At 45.1% G+C, this 22,138-nt stretch overlaps 1 protein-coding gene across 19 annotated transcripts in view; it reads right to left on the reverse strand.

The window, feature by feature from the left end:
- Positions 1–1,747: 1,747 nt before the first annotated feature.
- TMEFF2 (transmembrane protein with EGF like and two follistatin like domains 2) overlaps positions 1,748–22,138 on the reverse strand; it is a 610,527-nt gene continuing 590,136 nt past the window's right edge. For all 19 annotated transcript variants that reach the window (XM_069022017.1, XM_069022018.1, XM_069022015.1 and 16 more), the window contains 4 exons: positions 10,093–10,216; positions 8,379–8,537; positions 3,395–3,481; positions 1,748–2,992 (listed from right to left, as the gene is read on the reverse strand). In XM_069022017.1, the coding sequence (XP_068878118.1) occupies positions 2,896–2,992; positions 3,395–3,481; positions 8,379–8,537; positions 10,093–10,216 (467 nt within the window). In that variant the 3' untranslated portion in view covers positions 1,748–2,895. The remainder of the gene's footprint in view (positions 2,993–3,394; positions 3,482–8,378; positions 8,538–10,092; positions 10,217–22,138) is intronic.

Raw genomic sequence — 22,138 nt, forward strand, 5'->3', positions numbered from 1 at the left:
CTCATTTAGTGTGGTTTTTAAAGTAGGTGAGCGCTGGTAGTTGAGATTATTTGCAGTTGCTATAGTGCCATGACAAAAAACCCAGCCAAAATGGATGAATTACTGCCCTCCCCAAGGACTGAGTCAATCTCCATGGGCATCATGAGGGACCTTGCTCATGCTGCTGCAAATGTGCACTGAAAAGAGGACAAACAGCAACACATTTTCACTCTGTGTGACTCCAGGTGGAGGAGCTGGGCTTTCCCTTGGTGCACGGCACAATCCCCATGGCCGTGGCTTTGCCTGGCCGGGTCCTTATGTGCCCAGCCCACCTCCCTGCATCTTCTGTTAAACTGCACAGAGATTGCCATGTCTCGAGTTCTGGCCAGCATAGGGATCTAACAAACACGCACTTTCCAGACCCTTCAGAAAAGGAAAAAGCAACCCCAAATCCACATCTCCAAATTTGCTGCTGCATTTTGTACAATTTCTGCAAATGTCTTTAGTAGAAATCTCTGTTTCTGTACGTACAACCCGAGGACACCGTTACTGTCAGAATGTGTGCCCATGCCAGCATGTTGAAGGTTAAATTTTAAACACCTAAAGAGGTGGGACCTGCCCCCTGTGTGTTAAAACGAAAATTCCTTTCCCCTCTCTGCCCTCCTATCTGCAGCAGGTATTTAAGCACTGGCCTTGTTGGGGAGGTGCGAGGCTTTGTGACAGGCCCAGCCGCTGGGGATGCAGCTAATGACACCTGGCAAACGCAGGCTGTTTGGGGATTAAATGTGCCACTGCTCGGTAAAAGCCAGGCTCATAATGTCGGGAAGTTTGGAGACATCGTGTCGGACTCCTGTTTTCACTCTTGTGCTATTTTTGTCCAGGCCAAACCTTGCCTTTTTTAATTAGGTTTACTGCTCTAGCTACATGGTGATGTGTATGTGCTAACGTTTGTTTTTTGTACCTAACGTAAGCGACCGAAATAAACAATCCAGACCTGATAGTCCCAGTGGGGGGACTGACATTTGGAATCGGCTCAAAATATGCGGTTTTGACACTTGTCAGACTCCAACACTTCGCTCAAGCACAAAGCACGGGAAGGTGTCTGCAGGGTAGGGCTACGTTTGCCTCCTCCAGCCTAATCCTCAACCTGCTGCTGAAGTGCTCCTCAGAGGAGCTCGCTGCTGTCGCTGTGTCACGTGTAGCAATGGAGGGGTCTGAGGGGGGAACATTGTAATGCCACTGGGGCATGAATTACCAGAGCTTGCAAAGTCTCCCTGGAGGGCATCTTGTGCCACCAAAACTGTACAATGCAGCGCTGCTGTGCCTGGGCTGCACTCCCTATCAGACCACCACTGCTGAGCCTGAGCGTGGGACACAAATCCAGCAAGGACTGGGACAGAGAGGAGTATTTTCCAGTGGGTTTGAGCATGGAAACATCCCTGTGGTGCAGCCAGCCAGGATCACACCTGCTTGCAGCCTCTGCTGTGCACTACTGCCCCACACCATCACTCTTCCCATCTGAAAACAAGGCTCCAAGATTGGAGAGCTGGGGCGAGGGCTGAGGAGCAGGGGGCGGCTGTGCAGCCCCCTCTCCTTCTGCCTCGGCCCAGCCTACGGCTCCAGGGAGCAGAAGGTCCCTGCAAGGCCAGCACCCCAGTGCCAGAGAGCTGCCCTGTGCAATCATCTGCCCCTCTGCCTGTGCAAGCACCACACTCCCACTCCCATCAATCAGCACAGACCAGGTGTCTGGAAGCATCTCTTGCCAATCACCTTTTATTACCTTTAAAAAGCCAAGAAACCCAGAACAAGACAAAAACTGAGACCGTGTGAACATCATGCAATGGATTCACTTCAAAGCAGGCTGGAGTAGGGAGGGGAAGACCAAAAGTCGTGTTAGAGTAGACGTATCGCTGCACCCGTGTCTGAAGGCCAGACTGGGTGGGCTGTCATTGGTGGGGTTGGTGGTGACTGTTGTGAGTGACCAGACGGATGCTGAAGCAGGAAATGGAAACACACTCATGAGACATCATCCCAGGTAAGCCCAGGTCTGACTCTGACATGGTGATGACAGTGAAAAATACTCCTAACTCTTGTCTTGGGTATGTTCTGCCTGGGCAAAGTCTCTTTGGAGAGGAGCAGCACAGGGACTGCTGTTACAAGGGCTCTTTAACTCAGTTGTGCTACTCAGTGGGACTAGAGCTGGGGCACTCAATTAGTGGAGTGGATGTTATGCAGCAGCAGTGATGTTACCCCACTCTGCCCTTCAGTCTCGCTCTGCCGTCTTCAAAATTCATAGCACAAACTAGAGCAGAATTACCTTCTCGAAAGGGTGTGTTTTGGAGAGTTTCAGCTATCACGGAAATAACTTTGCATCTTGTCCATCATGTGGATGTGACAAAACACATGCCCTTATTTTCCTGAGGTATAGCCAACATTTGGGTTCATTACATTTAATGGAGTAGGGTCACCCATAAAGTTATTCATAAGGTATTTTCTGAGTGGTTTTCACCTTCTCTTAGAAAAAATAAATTATATCAGCATGTTCACGAGGTACAAATGGGACTGGCATTTCAGCTGTTATTATGTTATTAACTTTTTTAACCTAATAATTTTCAATCAAGAGTGAGAAGCAATTTTCACTCACTCCAGTGACCAGAGCTGGAGATTCTGCGAAGTGTTCTCGTAGGGTTCACCTTGACAGACACCTAATTCCATCCCAAATGGAAACATTACCCCCGACACTCTCATTGTGGTTACCGAGAATTTCCATTTCCCCTTTGGTTAGGATTTAATTTAGAAGGCAAAGACTTCCTAAGCTATGGGAGAGTAAAGATAGATGGTATGGGAGAAGAAGGCTGATGAAATGTAGTTGACTCCGGATCTGAAATATTTTATCCCTCCTCAATGTAGGTTAAATTATTCTTCACCTTTCCCACATCCATAATTGTCGCTGATCTTGGACCAACTCAAAACCCTACTACTGAGTTCAGTAGACTCAAAATTGCCACTAGAACTGGAAAAAGAAAAAAAAAGAGATTTGTTAGTGTCCATATACAATATCCCAAGACTATACACAGCTATGAGATACAGCAAATTTAAGAAAGGCAATTTTTTTCTCATCACTGAGTATTTATTATATATAACAAATACATGAAAAAGAAAAAACTATATTGTGTGATATAAATAGTTTATTTACATTACAGAAAAACATCAAGACAATGTATACTATTTCAAATATATCCATACATAATCAAATATAGCTGTAGTACATGTTCTCATTGGTGTAGATTACCACAAATGCAAGGCAACATGTGTAGATCTTGTCTTAATCTTTTGTCTATAATACTGTATTTTGTAGTCCAAGCTCTCTGCAGTTAGTTTTGCCATTGTGGAAACATGCGCTCTTTAAATTAACCTTGTCGATGCTCTTGTTGTGTTGTCTGAACTGTAGTGCCCTGTGTTTTGCTTCTGTCTGTGGATTCTGTTGCTCCTGGGACATTTCCTGGAAAAGAGAGTTGTGAGAATACACAGCTCTTAGCAACACATCTGCTCAAGAGGTGGCGGGGGCAGCAGGGATGCGAGGGCAAGAGGTGCATCCTCCAGCCCTCGGCGTGCTTCCTCCTCAATGAAATGAAATGTGCAGGCTAATGGCAATGGCATCACAAAAAAAGCCACAACCCCCCCAAAACATACTGTGAACAAAATTATGGCAAGGGAGACTTTCAGATTCCTGAACACTGGCCACTCTTGCTACATCACAAGGGTCCCAGCTGCACCACATTGCTCAGCTTTAAATAATAATGTGTTTAAATAATGTGTTTATTTTGAGCAAGGCAGAGGTGGAAGACTCAGGATGGTCTCATGCTCACCTGGTCAGCGTCCCAGGTCTGTGATGTGTTTACAAAGTGGCTGCAGGGGCTGCCTTTCCAAGGCCCTAAGTATCTGCAGTCCCTCTTAGCCTCCATGGAAATGCTCCATGCTTCAGCCCATGAGCAAACAGCTACTTTACTTACAGGTGCCCGCACCATGCCACAGCTGCTTGGCTTGGTGTGGAAAGCAACTGTGCTGGAAAGCCCCAAATCTGATATTCCTTTGGACAGCTGCAGAGGCTGTCCTCAGGACCTGTGGTGCTCCTCAGTGAGAGCACATTTCAATCTTTCACCTGCAGCAACACCGGCTGTGGGGATGCTACGTTTCCCCCTAATGGAAAGCTAATGGTGTGTTTCTGGTTCCCTCCCATGGAAAGGCACCCTCAGGCAGAAAGCACAGACAAGTTTAATCCCGGGTGGAGGCCACAGGAAGTCCTGAGCAGCTGAAAGCCAAGGGTGGTTATGGTAGAAACTGGGCAGCTGCACAACAGAGACTGAAACATCCTCTTGGAGTGCCACAAGAAGAGGCCCCAGAGTACCCCAGATCATGCTGATATGGAAAAACATTCCCTTTGTATGGGACTGGCTTGTTCTTCTGTTACAGGAGGGCTTCCAGCAACACCGTGTGAAACCCTACGGGTTATGCACCTTCTCAGAGCAGTGGGAGCTTAAGGCACTTGCCTGAAGCTCTGTGTCAAATAACTAAGAGCACAACAGAGTGAAATAGATTTTTATTGACCCCTTAAAGTAAAAAAGGTCATTTTCCCCCCCGTTGAATGGAAGTGATGTTACAGTTTTGTGACGTCAACTGAAAGGCTAAACAAGAGCCTAAGAACTTTGGAAGCATTTAAAAAAATGCTGGAATACAATTATGTAAGTGTCTAGCAAAATATGGGTCAGACTGTCCTGACTTGCCTCACTTTTAAGCCACCAGGACCACCCCCTCATGAGAAGCTGTATGGCTGTGGGCTATATTTTGCCTCGTTCCTTCCTGGGAAGCAGTGAAGTAGGCTGCTATCATTACTCCAGGAAAAACCAGCCTGTGTCTCCTGCGCTCTCGGGGGTCACGGCAGAGCTTTCATTACAGAACTAAGGCAGACTTTAGCTGGTCTGTGATCTCATGACAAACTCATTATTCCCTGCGAGTCCCCTGAAAAGGCGCTCAAACTTTGGGAGTGAGTCAGGGAGCCGCTGTTGGCAAACACAGGGCTGATTCACTGCCGGCGCGCCATGTGCACCGAGCGCTTCCTGCCCGCTGTCCCCGCGCGGCCTCCCCTGCCCGGCCGGCCAGGGATGCACAGCGGGGCCCGTGGGCTCTGCACGACACGGCCAGGGACACGGCCAGGGACACGGCCAGGGACACGGCCAGGGACACGGCCAGGGACACCTCCACGAGCTGAGACAGCCCCACCAACGCCCACGGCCGGCGGCCACACAGTGCAGCCCAGCTTCCAGGGCTCCTCCCGAGCCTCCAGCAGCTGGAGTAACAGCCCTGCTTTGCCCCAGTGCTCAGCCATGCGAAGCAGGGTTAGGGAACCAGGGCACAGTGGGCACAACCAGACTGATTTTCTATGAAACACGGAGGAGCCAGGTGGCTGGGGGATGATCAGGATGGTCAGCAATCCCAGGGGATGCAGCTGTGCATGGTGGACACTAACTGCTCCAGCTGGAAGCAAGGAGATGAACAGACACTTTCCTCAAACCAACACTGACAGTATCTACGCAGTCACTTACTTTAAGGTCGAGAGAAATCAATTCAAGTGTAGCGATTACTCCAATTAAGATGATGAAAAAGCATCTTTGAACCAAAAATGCCCATGTTTCAACTGTACATTACCAATGTCTGGGAGCTTGGGAAGGCCCCAGGGCCCAGCACCAACACCGCGGCTGCTTACATGCAGTGCAATTGCATTTACAGGTGGGTTGTGTCTGAAGTGCAGCAGGGATTCTTAAGAGGGGCACTGGCATTTAACCAGCTTTTTAGACTTAATCATCTGCTAAAAAGGAGTGATAGGTTTTCCTTGGTCCTTAACTCTTTAATCAAAAGTCCTTTGTAGTGCACTGTGTGGGGGATGCATTCATTTACGAACACAGCAGTTACATCGATGTAAACCAAGTACTGGAGCACAGGCTGCCCTCCCTCCCTCCCTCCCTCCACTGAAGCTTTGCTCAAAAGCTCGAGTTACTCACAATGTGATTCATAGCAGGTAAAACACGTTATGCATTCATTTTTAATCAAGTTATTTCTTCACATAAATAAGCTGCTGTGACTAAACATTAGGGAAGCACTAGAAATGCAAAGCTGTAAAGAAAACTGCTGAGAATCATTATGACACTAGGCCATATCTATATTATTTGCCATCCTCCTTCACTTTTATCACTGCTTCCTTTTTTGCCTTATCTCTAAGCTAGAAGTCCTTGGGCAGACTGTGCCTCACTGTTTCGCCTCCTGGCCTCTGGTTCCCTACTCCTCCACCCCAGAAGCTTATTCCCATTGCTGGCACTAGTGATGAGTAGTCAAGCAGCCGACCTCTTCCAGGAACTGAGTCAGTAAAACCCCAATCATCACTTCTGTTGGTTTCATTTTCAGCTGAGTCCATCCCCTGACTGCGTTGTTTTCGTGGCTAAAGAAATGGTAATGGTGGCAACAGAGCATTGGAGGGACAAGTGCCCAGGAGGCAGAGGAAGGGGCAAACCTCAGCTGTCAGCAGCCCATTTATTCAATAGTGTCTGTGCAACAATGGCCCTAAAAGCAACGGAGGGTACCCCCATAGGTTTGCACCACTGTACAGGTAACATTTTAAGAGCAACAACAGTAGTGATAGCTGGAAGATTACAGTGGTAGTTTTGTGCAGCTCAAATGGACACAGTGCACCAAACTTACTTGATAAATTAATTAGGTGAAGTTGCACTGAAATGAGCAGCAAAGAATTTGGCCGCAGCGGCCTCTGAGTAAAGTTTCCCTTCTTTCTCCCAGGAACTTGGCAAGGTGTTTTCAGCACTTTCAAGAACTCAGGGTGTGGAGTTCAAACCAGTACAGTCAGGTTCTCCAAAGCAGACAACTTCATAAACTCAATTGCTTACGCATATGCTGCCACAACGCTCTCTTGTCATGAGGATTTTTCTTAGGCCACTTAAGAGCACCCTTTTGCAAATGTATCTCAAATCATTATGCTGGGATGGAGGATGCTCTGCAGTAATTACATGCATTACAGAAAAAAGTCAAAAGATCATAAATTGACTTGGTTACAAAGTGTGGGGGGAAAGGTACTGTCTCTGTATGAAAACAGTGTGATGGGTAATTTGCATTACAGCACCAGATCACTCAGAGCTCCCTGTCTTCATTCTTCAGAATAAAGTACTTTGCTCACTGCATCAAGGTGACAAAACTAGTCACTTCACAAAACAATACCCATTTGTTCCATTATCAGCTAATTCACCACCTTCTTTCCTCACAACATGCTATATTTTTGGTCCTTTGAATTACCTCTGTGAATACCGCCTCCTGTAATCTGACTCATTCCGTAGCTGCCATTCAGGTGATGAACTCAGTTTGGCCAAAATAGGTTTTGTTTTGTGCCTTTAGGCCAGAGAAGGATTTATGAATTTTTTTTTTTGTTGTTTTTTTTCCAGGAACAAATGCTCTACACTTGTCTTCCTGCCAAGTTGTGCAACATAGAGACTGAAATAAAGTAGATTTTATTTTATATGGAGGTATGATACCTGGCCTTTTTTTTTTTTTATTATTTTAAAAAGAAAATAATTTGTAAAAGAGTGATTTATTGGTGCTGCTAACTGACTTAATTTAACCTTGTGATTTCTAAGAGAAGCCCGTAGATGTTTGATATGGGGAAAGTTCATTCCAGAACTTACCCCAAGCTCTCTCAGAGACAGTAACACAGTCAAGTGGGGGAGTAGAGCAACACATGGAGGGGAAGGATTGCATTTACCCCTCTCATTCTGAACTACCCTGGGGCTGTCTTTTCCATTCACACAACCCTCTGCTCCTCACTAAAGAAAAAAAACCCAAGTACATCATATATGGAAGACCCTAAAACATGTGCAGTGCCTTTGAACATGCACTCAAGCCTAATGAAATCATTTAATCAGCAGGGTTGCAAACAGGCTTAAAAGTTTGTCTGCTTTGCCTGATTAGGACTAAGGGAATGGGCCCTTAAGGAAACCAGATGGAGATATGATTAGTTTTATTAAGTGTTGATCCAGCTGCTGTATTTATATTCCCCTTATTTATATGAACAATATTTGTCCAAGCATCTGAATACAAAATAGAGAACTTCGCTTGCTGTAGGCACCCTTGCTCCCTAAGTTTGATTAAGATGGAAGTAAAAATTCAGTCATAATAACGAAGGAGCACTGGCTGGCTGGACCAGATGATATCTTGTGTTTGTTGGTGAATTAAATAGCATTTGTTATCAGTAGTGTCACTGCAGAAATCGGTATAATCAGTGCACATTGCAAGAAAAACAAAAGTATTTTCTCTTTCTACTGTGAAGTACCAGAGATACTGACCTTGTAATACAGAGGACTACAACACAGATGATAGCAATCTGGATAGTTCCAATCACAGCTGCTATTAAGACATACTGAAATCGTACTGGACCTGGAACCACGTATAAAACGCTGTAGTCCTTTTTTTCACAGTGTTGTCCAGTATAGCCGGCATCACATCTGAAACAAAACATATTTTTTTCTCGTTATACCTGCTGCTTTCAAGGAATGCTGGGAAAATTGTATCTGGAAAAAAAAAAAAATTAGTGGCTGGAGCATAAGCTTATGTGTTTTTTTTTTTTTTTTGTTTGTTTTTTTTGTTTTTTTTTTTTTTTTCCCAGAATGGACTCCCACAGAGAGAGTACCAGTGAGTGCTCAACCTCTCAGAGGGAAGAATTCTGGTCCTCAGTGTCACCAAGGTCTGTGAGAGTGAACAACACTGTGAGAGTGCCAGGAGGTGCCCAGGGGACCGAGACATAACTGGCTTCAAGTGGAACTACTTGCACGTTGTGATGAGAACTCATTTAGTTCCTTGCACAACATACTTTAGACTTCTCCCTTTCTTTGGGGAGGTGGGGGAGGGTGAAAAGCCCTTGAGTTGTGGTTCCTTATGCAGATTACCCCTAAGGAGGTGATAAGCAATCATCCAGGCTCCATATGAAATGTGATTAGATGTTCCTGAAAGTGGATACATCATTTACATTTCATTTGGTTGCTATAAAAAAACCCTCTATTGATGCTGCAGCCATCCACCCCGATGCTGCTTGCTGCACTGCTCACCAGTTCCCATCCTGCAGCCTGACATCTCCACTCTGCTCTGTGATTTTGGGGCCAAGCAGTGTTTTTACAGTTTTAGCCCTTGTCCTGTTTCCCCTTAATTGGCCAAGCAAGATATGAAAATCCAGGTCAGTGGCAGCAGCAACTGTCAGGGACTTAGACAGACGGCTTGGGTTCCTCTCAGGTGTGTTAGTGGAGCACTAATCCTGATAGGTTAAGCCTTGAGCTTCCTCCCTTTTCTTGTGCATTCCCACAGCTGCCAGCACCTTGAGGAAAGGACATTTTCCAGCTGAATGGAGCACCTAAAATGCAGCAGCTGCAAAGAGCAAAACGTGCCCTGGCTGTTTGTGTGAGCCCAGAGAAGCTGGCTTAAGGTTCTGCCCTGGGGAGAAAGTCTGTTCTCTATCTTTGCGCTCCCATTCCAGTGTCCCAGGAAATGGTGCTTCACGTGTAATAGTCCTTTTCCAGCCACCTGGCCACTGTGTGGACTTCAGAAGTAATATCTGCACCTGTGCAGGGAGGCATTCACTGCGGGAGCACTACAGTGCTTTCACTAGATCCCTCCTGCCTGCCCAAACCTCCTCCAAAATCACCCCCCGCTGAAGCAGCCACCTCTGCCCCAGCCAGCTGCCCCACGAGCATCACTCCTGCCACAGCAGGGACACATCCTCTCCCTCAGGCTGAGGAGGGTACCTAGCATGGTCTGAGCGCTTTGTGAAGGGCTTTTAAAAACACATCTAAATAGAACTGGAGCTTATTGGATGGCTTTACAGTCAATTAACATTGTTCATAACTCAATACACTTTTGGGACTTCATTGAATAATTTAAGTCTGATGGATTTTGTAGCACAAAGGACCATGGTTGCCATTATTTTCCACAGCTGATCTAGACAAAATGTTTCTGTAAGTCAGTATTTCCCTGTGTGTAGCCTTCCCTTGTTGGCAGGAGAAGGGTTACCTGCAAGACGGTTCCAGCATGTTTGTGGAGTGCTCACACTTGCCATGCATGCAGAAGCCATTGTAATGCTCTGGACAAGGGATGTAGATCCCTCTTGCACTTTCTTCCAGTTTGTTTGCATTCTCTGTGAACACAGGTGAAGGGAATGTTAACCTGGCCATGTAAGATAAGGTGAAATGATGGGAAGAACTCAACATATGAAAGAAAGGAAAATCAGAAGAACAAGATGTGAAAGATGTTCAAGGGAAGCAAGAGTAAGGGTTTGCCCCTTCAAACAGGTTGGTTGATGTGAAGATTTGCAAGGTTTTATCTCATTCTTTTATAATTCCTGTCAAGTTGCAGCAAATGAGATACCAGAGAAAATAACGTGACTATTCAAAAACTTATGACAGAATAGCACAGGCAAAATACCTGATTATTTCTGTTACACTTTATGGACTGTCTCCTCAAACTGAGACAAGGTTAGGAGAGAGACTCTAAACATTTGCGTGTAATATACATTACAGTACTTTAGGTCATTCAACAGAACATATAAAGAAAGATAGTTTTATGGCTGAAGTAGGGCAGGAGTCCAGAGCTGAAGTTTAGCATCAGTGCTGTGTGCCCGTGCCCCAAAGCCCAGTGGCCTCCTCCACATCCCACAGCATCCAGCACTTTAAACTAGTTTGACATTCCAAGCCTACTTCTGCAGCAGTTAAAGAGTCACTGAGACTGCAAATCCCTTCATGCAGCCATGCAAATGGAGGCTTCATTTAGTTTTGAAACAGGTATGGGCTCAACTTCACAGGATGAAGCAGAGTGTCACCACCATGAACTCACATGAATTTTGTAAGCCACCAAGGTATTAATTACTCTGGGTAATTTTGGCAAATTCTTCCATTTAACCAATACTTATGATACCTCAAATGGTAACACTCCTTTTTCTGTGACAGTATCTTCTAGCCATGATTAATTAAAAACAGAAGAAAGAAATCTCGTGATGGATGTCTGAGGAAATGTAGTTTGCACACAAATAAGTTGAAGCATTTTTATCTTCCAAAGGAAGTCCCTCAGTGTTATAAAACAATTGCAATTTGTGTTCTGCCTCCGAGCCAGCCATGCCGGCAGCAGGCATGCTTAGGTATTATCCCACCTCTGGGAAAAGTGTGTGCAGCAGATCCAAGAGTCAGATTTTCATAATGAATTTCTTTTCTGTCACTGCTGTCCAAGGAGAGTTGTAAGAGTCTCTAACCACTTGCACTAATAAAGTTGGTTATATTGTCCTTATGTGGAAACAGGCGAGGACCAGCTCCCAGCAAATGAGAATGACAGGCAACCTCTACATCCCTGCTGACAGCATTAGCTTCTCTTTCATCCTTAGGATTTTCACTGTGGATCCCTATTGCATCTTTTCAAATGCACATATGCTGAACACAAGCCCGTGTGCCTCCCCCTGTTCCCTGATTACATTGGGATACCTGGAGGCTGGGGGAGGCTGTTATGGACCATGCAGCGCAGGAGCATCGGGGGCAGGGAGAATTCCTGGGCTGGGGGCTGACAGCTGCCTCTGGGACAGCACAGACAGGATGTGCTGACGGGAGGCAGGCTAGAGGTATGGTATAACCTCCTTTGACAGCTTGCCCAGGAATTTGTGCTATCAGAAGAAGGTGGGAACACAAGGTCCATTTGGTCTGGCACTAAGCATTTTTGGCTGCCTATCATCCTCTAAGTGAGACACTGGCTACCAATACATGAAATATATACACAGAGTTATCACCCCACCAGGACTCCATGCATGTTCCTTTATGCCCCTGGAAATCCTCCCAGACAGAATAAATGTGTGTGATGTGTCAGCTATCTGTCAGCTATCTGTGGACTTGCTCATGGCACACACACAGATCCCAATGTGCTCAGGACTTGTGGGACTCCATACCCATATAGCCACTGTGTCTAATGGGTTCTGGGTGTGCTGGACCTCTGCTATGGCCCACATTCAAATCTATTTCTGTCCAGGAAACTGCAGTGAGAAATATGGGATCCTTATTAATACACATTTTTTTCTGTTGTGGAGAACATAATGCCATTTCCTTCAAATCCTCCATTACCAAAGGAAATTTGCTTCCTCTCTGAAGAACAGGAGACTGCTCTGTGTGCACACACCCGTGTGTTTATCTCTGATTGTTTCTTCTTAGGTACTGAGGTATCTCTGCCATGTCTGTGCACTACCACTCAGTGCAAGAATCCCTCCGCTCTCAGATCAGCCAGCAGTGTGGTTAAAACAGTATGAAACCATTTTTTTTTTTTTTTTTAAAGGTACACTTCAAGATGCAGGAGAATTGTAACTTTCAGGACAGACTAATCTAGGAGTTGAAAGGGGGACCAGGACCTATCTGGACATGCAGATGCTCTCATTGTGTGTAGGCTGTAGGCCTAGCAATCATGTGGGTAGAAACCATGTTTTCTTTAACAAGGTCTCTAGCACACTTTAAAGTAAATCTAGGATCATGCAGAACTTGTAATTACACCTCTAAGCATAATGTTGTGATGGAAAATGCTTTACTGAATCTAAAATGAGATGGCCTAAGCTTTGCTAGCATTTGTAGGATAAACACTTCATAGGGTAAACACTTCATACAGGAACACTTGTCACCTGGCTCAGAAGAGCCCACAAAACTTAGACACAAATTATCTGTATCTGTAGCTCATTTTGACTGATGACTCCTCTGAAAGAGTCAGGGATTTAACATAAAGGCAGAGAGGGGGAAAAACTCATCTTTAGTTTGATCTGCCGTTTTGGTTACTCAAAATACAGACCACAATAAAACCATCATTTCATTCAGACTGAGAAGTTCCCCCTCTCAGCACATTTTGAACGCACACAAAATATTTCCCTGCCTCAAAACAGGTTATTTTTCCCATTACAAAACCCATCTTTTCAGAGCCAATGTAGAGATCCAAACACCCAGGCATGCTTTGAAAAGTCCGTTCATGTTAAAACTGACTGCTCCCATTTCGGGAAGGACGTGAGCACTGTTCAGCAATCCAGCTGTTGATGAGATACCAAGCCTTATGAACGCATCACAGGGTTTACATCACCATGAAACAAGAACTATAAATTGGTTCTAAAAATAAAACCATGCTGAGGTTATAAAGCAAACAAGAACTGTACATATCTTAAAAAATTAAACCTAAATTAAATAAATTAAGACTTCCACCCTTATTATAACTTTGAATTATTTATAAATTCAGTATTGGATGCAATTGCACTAATCAAACTGCAGTATCACTATACTAAGGAGCCCCTCTACCACACCCACCTCACACCTTCAGAGAGCAAAGCTAAATACAGAGTAACCCACTTTTTTCCAAGCACAGCAGATCTGTATGCATAAAGCAATGACAAAGACCAAATTCAAAGTTACTCAGGTTTCAGTAATGTTAAATTCAGTAGCTGCTCTTCACACACTAGACTTGCTGCATTGTTATTAGCAACAATGTGGGAAAGTTTTATTTGTGCCAGAAGGACAGACTTGTACCTCTTTGTGATGGACAGGATTTGAGGCAGAAGCCAGCTTTAAAGACTAGAGGTAAAAATTGGACTGACTGGGTCAGTCTCTCCTATTTCTGGACAAAAGAAATTCCTGCCATGTTTCTCAAAATGCTTGTCCTTTTCATTTCAAAAAAGAAATACACCCTCACCCTTCAGAACAACTGTATTCAGAAATCTTGAAGCGCTTTTCTGATCGAAAAAGTCACTTTGATGAAGCCAACATCTTTTGCATTTCTGCAGCATTTTTTGCATCTTTAGCCTAACATGACATTTCATATTGTTCGCATCTCTTGTTAGTGCCAGCACATGACATGATAGCCTATCAAATAAGACACACTAGTCAAAACACATTATTTTTAAGTGTGTGGAGGCCAGATGCTACTTTGTGTAGCCTGAAACAGTTTATCATCTCTCTTACTGGAAAAATCTCCCAGCTGAACTCTTGTTCTCCAACCTCTCTGTGGATGGCAGGGAGATGCTGAGATGATGAGCTGTTTCTCTGGGATAAACCGGATCCTAAAAAGATATCCAGTGTGACTGACCACCCACGCAGTGATCTTGCTTTTCTTGATGGATTGTCTTCTGAAATGTTCAATAAATTATTTAAAGCCATCTTGTCTAAATTAATATCTGTGCCTGTTCCTGTCTTTCATTAAGAAGGAGCAGAAGAATTATTTCAAATATATTTTGTATCATTCTGAATTTAATTTCTAGTTTGGCTACATGGCTTTCCTTCAGTCTTTGGAAGTTGAATGTACACCCCTCAGATCCTCAGGTAACTATATCAGTGAAAGCAGAAATTCAAAATCTGGAACAGTCTGCCTGGTTGCAGGATGTGACTCTGCAAGTGATGAAAACAAAGCAGCCAGACTCTTCTCTGGGCAGCCCTCACTGGTCCCCAGCTCCCATCTGAGCTAACGTGGAGCTTCTGTTCCACAACCAAACATGTGCAGTAGTGCCGCTGACAAAGGAATAAATCCATTAGTGCCCTTGATGAGGATTATATGAAGTACTGTCTGGAGTGCCCAGAAAATTCTTTCCAGACATAAGGTCCTACAATCCACTTTAGAGGAATTAAAATAAAAATCTAGGCAAAAATAGGATTCTTGCATCTAAGAATTGACTGCCAGGCACTTAACAATTAGTTCTGCAGGGCTGATAATTCTGTCATTCTTCATGTGTGAATCAGTGAGACTTTCTAGGTGATTTCAAGCAAGCAAAGTAGAGAGCCACAGCCTGTAAATTCTGATATTAACATTTTAGCTGATGTACAGCAGGTAATGTGGGAGCTTTGGAAATAATAACTATTAGGCTATGCCCAGATGAGAAAATATTGGCTTGTGTACAGTGTTAACACCTAGTGTACAGTCATCCCTAGACCAAGGGAAGTCCTGAAAATCCATATATACACATATATTTCATCAAATAAGGGATGAGACAGTGAATGATGTGCAGCAGAAGCTATTTTGACACCTATCTCATTGGAAAAAGTGGTTAAGGAGAATTGACTTAAATAATAATTTAATCTTTTAATACTGCTGAGGTCAGTCAAACTTGCAGACGGAAGCTCTTGCTGATATTGAAGTAGTGACTCCTCACACACCACATTATCAGAGGACATATGAAGGGAAAAAAGGTTTCTTGGATCAGATGTATGTCTTTAACCTTCTCAGCCCCCTTTGGAAGCATACCCCCCTCACTCCTTTCACCTCCTTGCTGGCTCTCCCAAAGAGATGCTGCGGAGCATAGCATTAGGAACTTTCTTAAGAAACCTCTTCTGCACTGGGTGAAAGATGCTTCATGTGCAATTCTTGCTTGAAATCAAAACAAACATCTAGAGAGTATCCACCTGTGGAGCAAAGGCAGGGATGCCCTGACTTTTGGGAAAGAGCTTCAGCTGATTGACTACAGGTAGGAATCTGAACCCTGTGCATAAGCCTGGGGATAGTTTATGTTACTCATCTTCAGTCTTCACAGAGTCAGCAACTGCTGCTCTTTTGATGTGAAACAGAACTTTCTCAGGCCACAAACATCTGCAGGAGGGCTTCAAAGGTCCAGGAGGAGGATGGTAATGGTGCTGTTCTCTCCAAAAGTGCAGAATTGCTTTAGCAGGCTTGCTGGTACTTCCCCCTCTCTTCAATAGCATCCAACAGTAAGTGAGGTCCCACAGCAACTTAGGGATGAAGTCCTTAGGCAGGCTTCCTAATCACTTGTAATGAAGAACTGCCATGATAAATCCCAGTTCAGACCCAGCTCTGATGAGAGAAAAGAGATTCCTCCTGGGTCTTTGCTGACCAGCTCCAAGGCACAGCATCCTTGGCAAACCTGCCCTGCTGCATGGCCACACTGCGCTGCTGCCAGCTGCTCAGGGCAGCCTGGGGAGCACCTTCACCCCGCATGTTCCCTCCCCTGAAACCTAGCTTTTACAATTATAGAGCACCTCTTAACAACAAAGAAAATGTGTGCAAGCAGCTTGCCTGAAAATCACTGTTTGGGTGGGCGTTGAGTGAGAATTCCGAAGGAAGTGCTTGCTGCTGCTCAAGAGGGAGCTCACCAGCCCACTCTCCCTGAGAGCAAGTGGAAAATGAGACACCAAATGTCAGCTGAAAACGTCTGGCACCACTATGCTGCAGCCTGAGCCTAAATTCCTCCTGCAGCCACTCCAAGTACAAACTTGAAGCTAGTTTTTCTACATCAACTGCACAAAAAATACCCTTCCCATATTAGCTGCTTCACCAAGGGGAAAAAAAGAGATGGAACATGGTGAAATAAATTACATTCACTTCTTTTCTCAGGCACAAAATAGGCTTGCTGAACACAGTAATTTATTAATTTTAAATGTCCCTATGCAAATCAGTTCCCTGGAATAAGATAAAATCCACTTTCCTTTTTAAAAATAATCTAGGGCTTTTTATGTTTGAGATGATGGCAAGATGTCCTAGTGCACTTTGAAAAAAAATACTGTGCTCTGTCTTTGCAGCAATGCATCATAATTATTCAGCCTGCTGCCATAATTAATAATAGAAACCAATGAATTAAGACACTAATAATCCCCAGATGTTCAAATGGAGAACAAAATACTTTCAGCTTGTCAGCATATATATGGGGGCTATGCTATATATGTTAAAGCTGTTGCTGAACTTTGGAAATCAAGAAGCACTTTTTTTTACAACATCTGTGAATATATCTTCCCTCTTTGAGAAAACTGATTGAAATCAAGCAACTTGTTAATCATTTTCCTGCATACATAACAAGACTGTTTGTCTACTCAAAACTAAACAGGACTGTTTTTCTTATTTTTTTCCCCCTTGTTTTCACAGTATCTGTTGTCCCCTTGAATTCACACATGCCTTACCCTAGAGATTGTACAGGCTCCTCAAAGCAAGGCTCCTGCACACACAAGGAGGTGCTACCAGGTAGTTACTGCAACACAAGGTGCAATACAACCCAAAATTGCACAGTGATGCAAGTACCTGGCAGCAACCATTGCTCGCACTTCTGAATGGGAACACCCAGCAATATAAGCTAAGCTGAAAGGGGAAAAACCTCACAGGGGCTAATGTGTTGCTCCAAAGCAGCATTTTCTCCATGTCCAGGTGCTCACATTAGACTCAACTCCCCCCTGGGGTGATTGTTTCATTCAGGGAGGTAAGGCAGGCTGCAGCCTCCCCTTGTCCAGCCTCCTCTGCTTCCCTGCCACCATGTTTCATCCTCTCAGCCTGACTGAGGCCACCCCTAAAAGCAGCAGTCACTGCTCTTGGATGCTGCTCTCCACAGCGGATTCCAGGACATCAAGAGGAGGATGCTGCACTGAGCTCTCCCTCCAGCAGCTCCACGGAGCAGCTCACCCCACGTGCCAGCAGCACCTGCCACTTCCCAGGCCAGCAGACTGGCGAGGTCTCTGGCTCCTCGTGCTGTCTCTGTGTCAGCTGTCCCCAAGCCATCCATCCATAGTTTTGTGGATGAAATAACACATAGCTCTTTAAGGCAGCCACTACGGGGGCCGGTCTTGAGGGCTGCAGTCATTCCTAGGGTTGTGATTTAATGATGTGGGGCTGTACTGTGGATTTATCAAAGCCCTGGGTAAAGAGGCCCTTACAGTTTGTGCTGCCTTCTTTTGTGTCAGGATTGAATAAATCTGTGCTAACTCCATTCGTAGACTAGATTAAATCCCTCTTTGTGCTAACTCAGCTACTCTTTGTTTTTGGCAAGCTGCTGCTGTTCCCTTCACTCAGATTCTCCTGCCTAAGAGAGATGCCACCAGCCCTGTGGGAGCAGCATCCTCCCCCTTCAGAATCCAGCAGTGTAAAGAAATAAAGTCATAGTTTATCTCCTTGCATATGATCTCCTTAGGCAGCTCATGACAGAGCCCTTAGAGGATGAGTTAACCTTATTATTATTGTAATTCTGTGTTGAAAAAGAGTTGATGTCAGTTTAGAGATTTGTGAGGTTCCCTCCAATTAGGCTGCGTGCCTGAAGGCAGAGGGGCGAGTGCTGGATCCATCACACGCGCACTGTGTGAGCGGAGCGGGTGTCACCCTCTGTGAGAAATTCCTCCCAACAGCTGAGCCAAAGGCTTGTTTTCTCTCCCATCCACCTCTCCTCCAGATACTCATTAGTGCTGGTGCTGGAGGGGGTAAAAAATGGACAGGAACAACCAGATCAGGGCTCCTCTCTATGTCCTCCCCTGTGAAAAAGTACGCCTGAGAATTTCAATTTACTGTTTAATACCAGATTAAATAGAGATGGAAATACCACCCCAGTATGTGGATGTAAGCAGCACAAGATGCTTCTTTATACGACCAAATGGTGTCTCCTTCAGAGAAAGCAGGCATGGATCTGCAGAGGAGGAAGAGAGTGGCTAGGAGGGATGCTGCCAGAGGAACATATCTGTGTGCAGCACTACCTTTTGGGGCACAGGAGACAAACCACCATCCCTACACTGCACAGCCCCAGCAGCGCACACACATGATTCTCACTAACCAGCAGCTCTTCACAACCCTTCCCAGCCTAGCACAGCAGTGACACAGCAATATTAGTTAACTTAGTTAAGTGATGATCAAGGAACAAAACTCCCCGAACTTGACCAAGTGGCGTCCTGCTGTTTCTGCTTTGTGTGCTACTATGCAATTTCTATATCAAAGCAGCCTGGCTAGTGCAGCACTCCAGAGCAGCTTATTTATATGTAGATGTGGCTATATGACATTTCCAAATGCCATACATTTGCATATGAAGGTTCCACTTTTTTTTCCCCACTTCAAGTAAACAGAGTGCTGCGATTCCAAAGCAGTGCTTTCACTCACTTGGAGCTGACTGAGAACCATCCTCCTTAAGCAGCTTAAAAAACCCCTGAAACATCTAATTTTCACAATTCGGCAACCTTGGCTATCAGTAGTGTCTCTGGGTGGGTCTTGTGATTTATAGCTGTACCTTTGATACCAAACCAAGCTCGGAGAGCAGAACTGCAAGACCTTAAGATTTCATATGAAATGGCTACAGCTAATCTTCAATACCAATCAATATTTGCAAATAGGCCCTGGACATATGATGGAAGCTTGTGGTCATCCTAAAAAAAAGCCTGTGGGTCACATTCATTATAGCTATGAAGATGGTATTGATTTTTGTCACTGATGCTCCACTTGAAAACAAGAGCAGGAGCATGTTGCAGGAGCTTCTGAGGGGCTCCGAAACTGCAAACCTAACACAAAACCACAACCTTATATAACACCAGGAAAGCCAAGTGGACATTATATATTCAGCTTTCTTGTCAAGGGAAGATAAGGCTGAAGCAGATGGTATGTGGGCAAAGTTTCAACCTGAATACATTGCCTTCTAAAAACCAACAGTGCTATGAAAACAGCCCAATTTGGTGGCATGAGGCCGATGAACACGTTACCTGCACATTAAAGAGCTGCCTGATGCCAGGCCTTGAGGTATGTGCTACAGAGGAGCTGGAAGAGTTTCCCGTTAGCAGCGTGTGCATGGAAAAACACGGCTCTCAGCACTTCTCCTGTACCACCCTGCATGTGCAGTATGAATTATGCATAACACACAGACTGAGCCCCATCCTCGTGCACATTGGAGCTGGGATGCACAGCCAGGGTGTGCGCTGAGGGAAGCAGCCCTTCGGCATCCATCACCAGGCGCTGTGGGAGGGCTGGTGGGCAGCAGCGCGGATGGTGGTCACCAGACATCAGCTCTCCTCCTCTCCCAGAGCTCAGCCCTGCTCCCTGGCTGCGCTCCCTGCTCCCTCCACATCCCCCGGGCTGGGAAACACCGAGGTGAGGGTGAGCCGCTCCTGTGAGCCCTGGGGCTCTGTCTGCTCTCAGAGGACCATGAGAGGCACTTCCTGACTGTGACATCAGGCACAACAACTCCCAGGAGTCACCCTCACTGTGTCTCAGCTTACGGAGTTTCATCCACCCTCCACTGCATTTCCAGAGCACCTCATCCTCCACTGCCAACTAGTAGATAGCATCAACTATGACAAATGGGATGAGGTGCCAGAAAGCTGATAAATACTTTTGATATGGCTCTAAAAATAGTGAAGGGATATTTGTATCCTTCTGACACTTTTTGAAAAGTAGATGGATATGCATGACCTAAGTTTTAAGACGGGTGTCAGGAATATTGATGTGTGGAGGGAGCAGGATCGTTTGGCTGGCGTTGCCCCAGGGGACAGTCGCATGACTAATGATGTCTCCATCCCCCAGCTGAGGGTGTGCTTGGAAGGGGCTCAAGCAGAAAGATAGGAGCCGATCCAGAAAAAAAACCAGGATTCATCCTGCCTACCTAGGCCATATCTTTTCCTCCATGGGGATGATGAAATGGGAGAAATGGGGTGCAAGTGCTCTCGGAGCAGCCTTGCTGTGCCCTAAGTTATGCCCTTGCAATTCCTGCCAGGTTAACTCCTGTACCATGTATGATTGAGCCTGATGTGTTCCCGGGATCACACCTGTAAATTTAATCTGGTATTTCTAGCCCCCCTCTGGAAATGTGGAAGTCAAATACAGTTTCTTCCTCTTCCCTCCAGTCTCTAGAACAATACAGACTCCAAAGCTCTCCAATTTGCACATCCAATCCCAGATGTCCTGAAGTTTCCCCTTCTTTGGCACCTATGCAGGTGGGCTCCAGGAATTTAAGTACTGGTGCAACTAGCAGCGCTTCCAGATTTTAAGGACTACACTGATAGAAATGGCTTTTAAGCAATTAAACTGCAGATTAACAAAGCATGCTTCCAGCTTGAATGGAGATACACTTACAACCTGTATCCACCTGATCGTACTCAGAGAACAGGCACGTCTTACATAACACAGAGCTGCATTTTCCATCCATCCTCGCCCCTTCAGCTGTGTTCGTGGCTTTTACCGGCAGAACGATCAGCCAGGCAATCAATGAAACAAAGCAGGAACTTCCTTTTGAGAAACTGCTGCACATAAAAGCACACCCTAATCCAATTACCAGGCGGCCCCCTAATTTCCAATAGGAACTCCAGGCCTGAATGGATTAGAAGCAGTGTTTGAAAAGGTCTCTGACTTATATTTATGTTTGCCAGCATGGCGTTATGAGACTTTACTTTCTGGTTGCACACTTCAAACAAACTCAAAAAATTACAACTGAAAGCAAGTATGAATGGCAAAATTGTCAGAGAGGTTTGAAGGAAGGCATGGCAACGAAAAGGTTACCCAAGGTACGTGACAGCACGGACAAGTAGGTCAGGGATGTCATTTTGACTACAAGGCGTTTCCTTCAGTCCTTTTGACAATCTGAGGGTTTTACAGTCAGTTTTGCACTGATTTTATATTCAGTTTTGATTACTAAAAGCAGTCCTTTTTTTTCCTTTTTTTTTTGGGGCACATGTTGGCAAGATGCTGCCAAGCTGAAGTGTGACACCCATTTGGCTCCCTTCCCTCCTTTCTTTTTTTCCAAGGTAGCATCTGTGCTTGTAAAAACATGCTCCCTGAGAGGATTCATCCAGGAAACTAAAGAAAGAGCTGCAGAATTTGGGGGGAGTGTGTGTGAGAAAATAGGAGACTGAAATAAAAATACTTGACTCCTATATGTGGTATTTTTGTACACTTCCTGAATCACATGCCTGGCAAATCCCCTGTGAATATCCTGGATATTTTAGTTGCCAGAGCATGACCCTGAATGGCCTGTGACTACTCAGAGATGTGTCTGCTGTTAGCTAAAAGCATGGTTTCAGCCATACTTTTCACTGTTTTGTTCAGGCTATTCAGAAAAGTTTTGTTATGCTCAGAAACATTTTATTGGCATGTTGCAAACCCGTGATCACTCCTCCGTACAAATCAAACGCTACACTTGCTGAGGGATGAATCCTGCGTGGCTTGATGCTATTTTTACTCACCCCTCTGCCCTGAGTCCTGCATTGTAAAACTGTGATGGCAATGGGTTCACACAGCCTACAACCTTGCTTTTTGTATCAGTCCACCTGTATTGTTAAAATCTTTTGTGGCTTCTCAGAGGGTTGGCTTTAAGCAGACTATATGTTTGAAA

Source organism: Aphelocoma coerulescens, chromosome 7 (genome assembly GCF_041296385.1).
Source record: "Aphelocoma coerulescens isolate FSJ_1873_10779 chromosome 7, UR_Acoe_1.0, whole genome shotgun sequence".
NCBI lineage: Eukaryota > Metazoa > Chordata > Aves > Passeriformes > Corvidae > Aphelocoma > Aphelocoma coerulescens.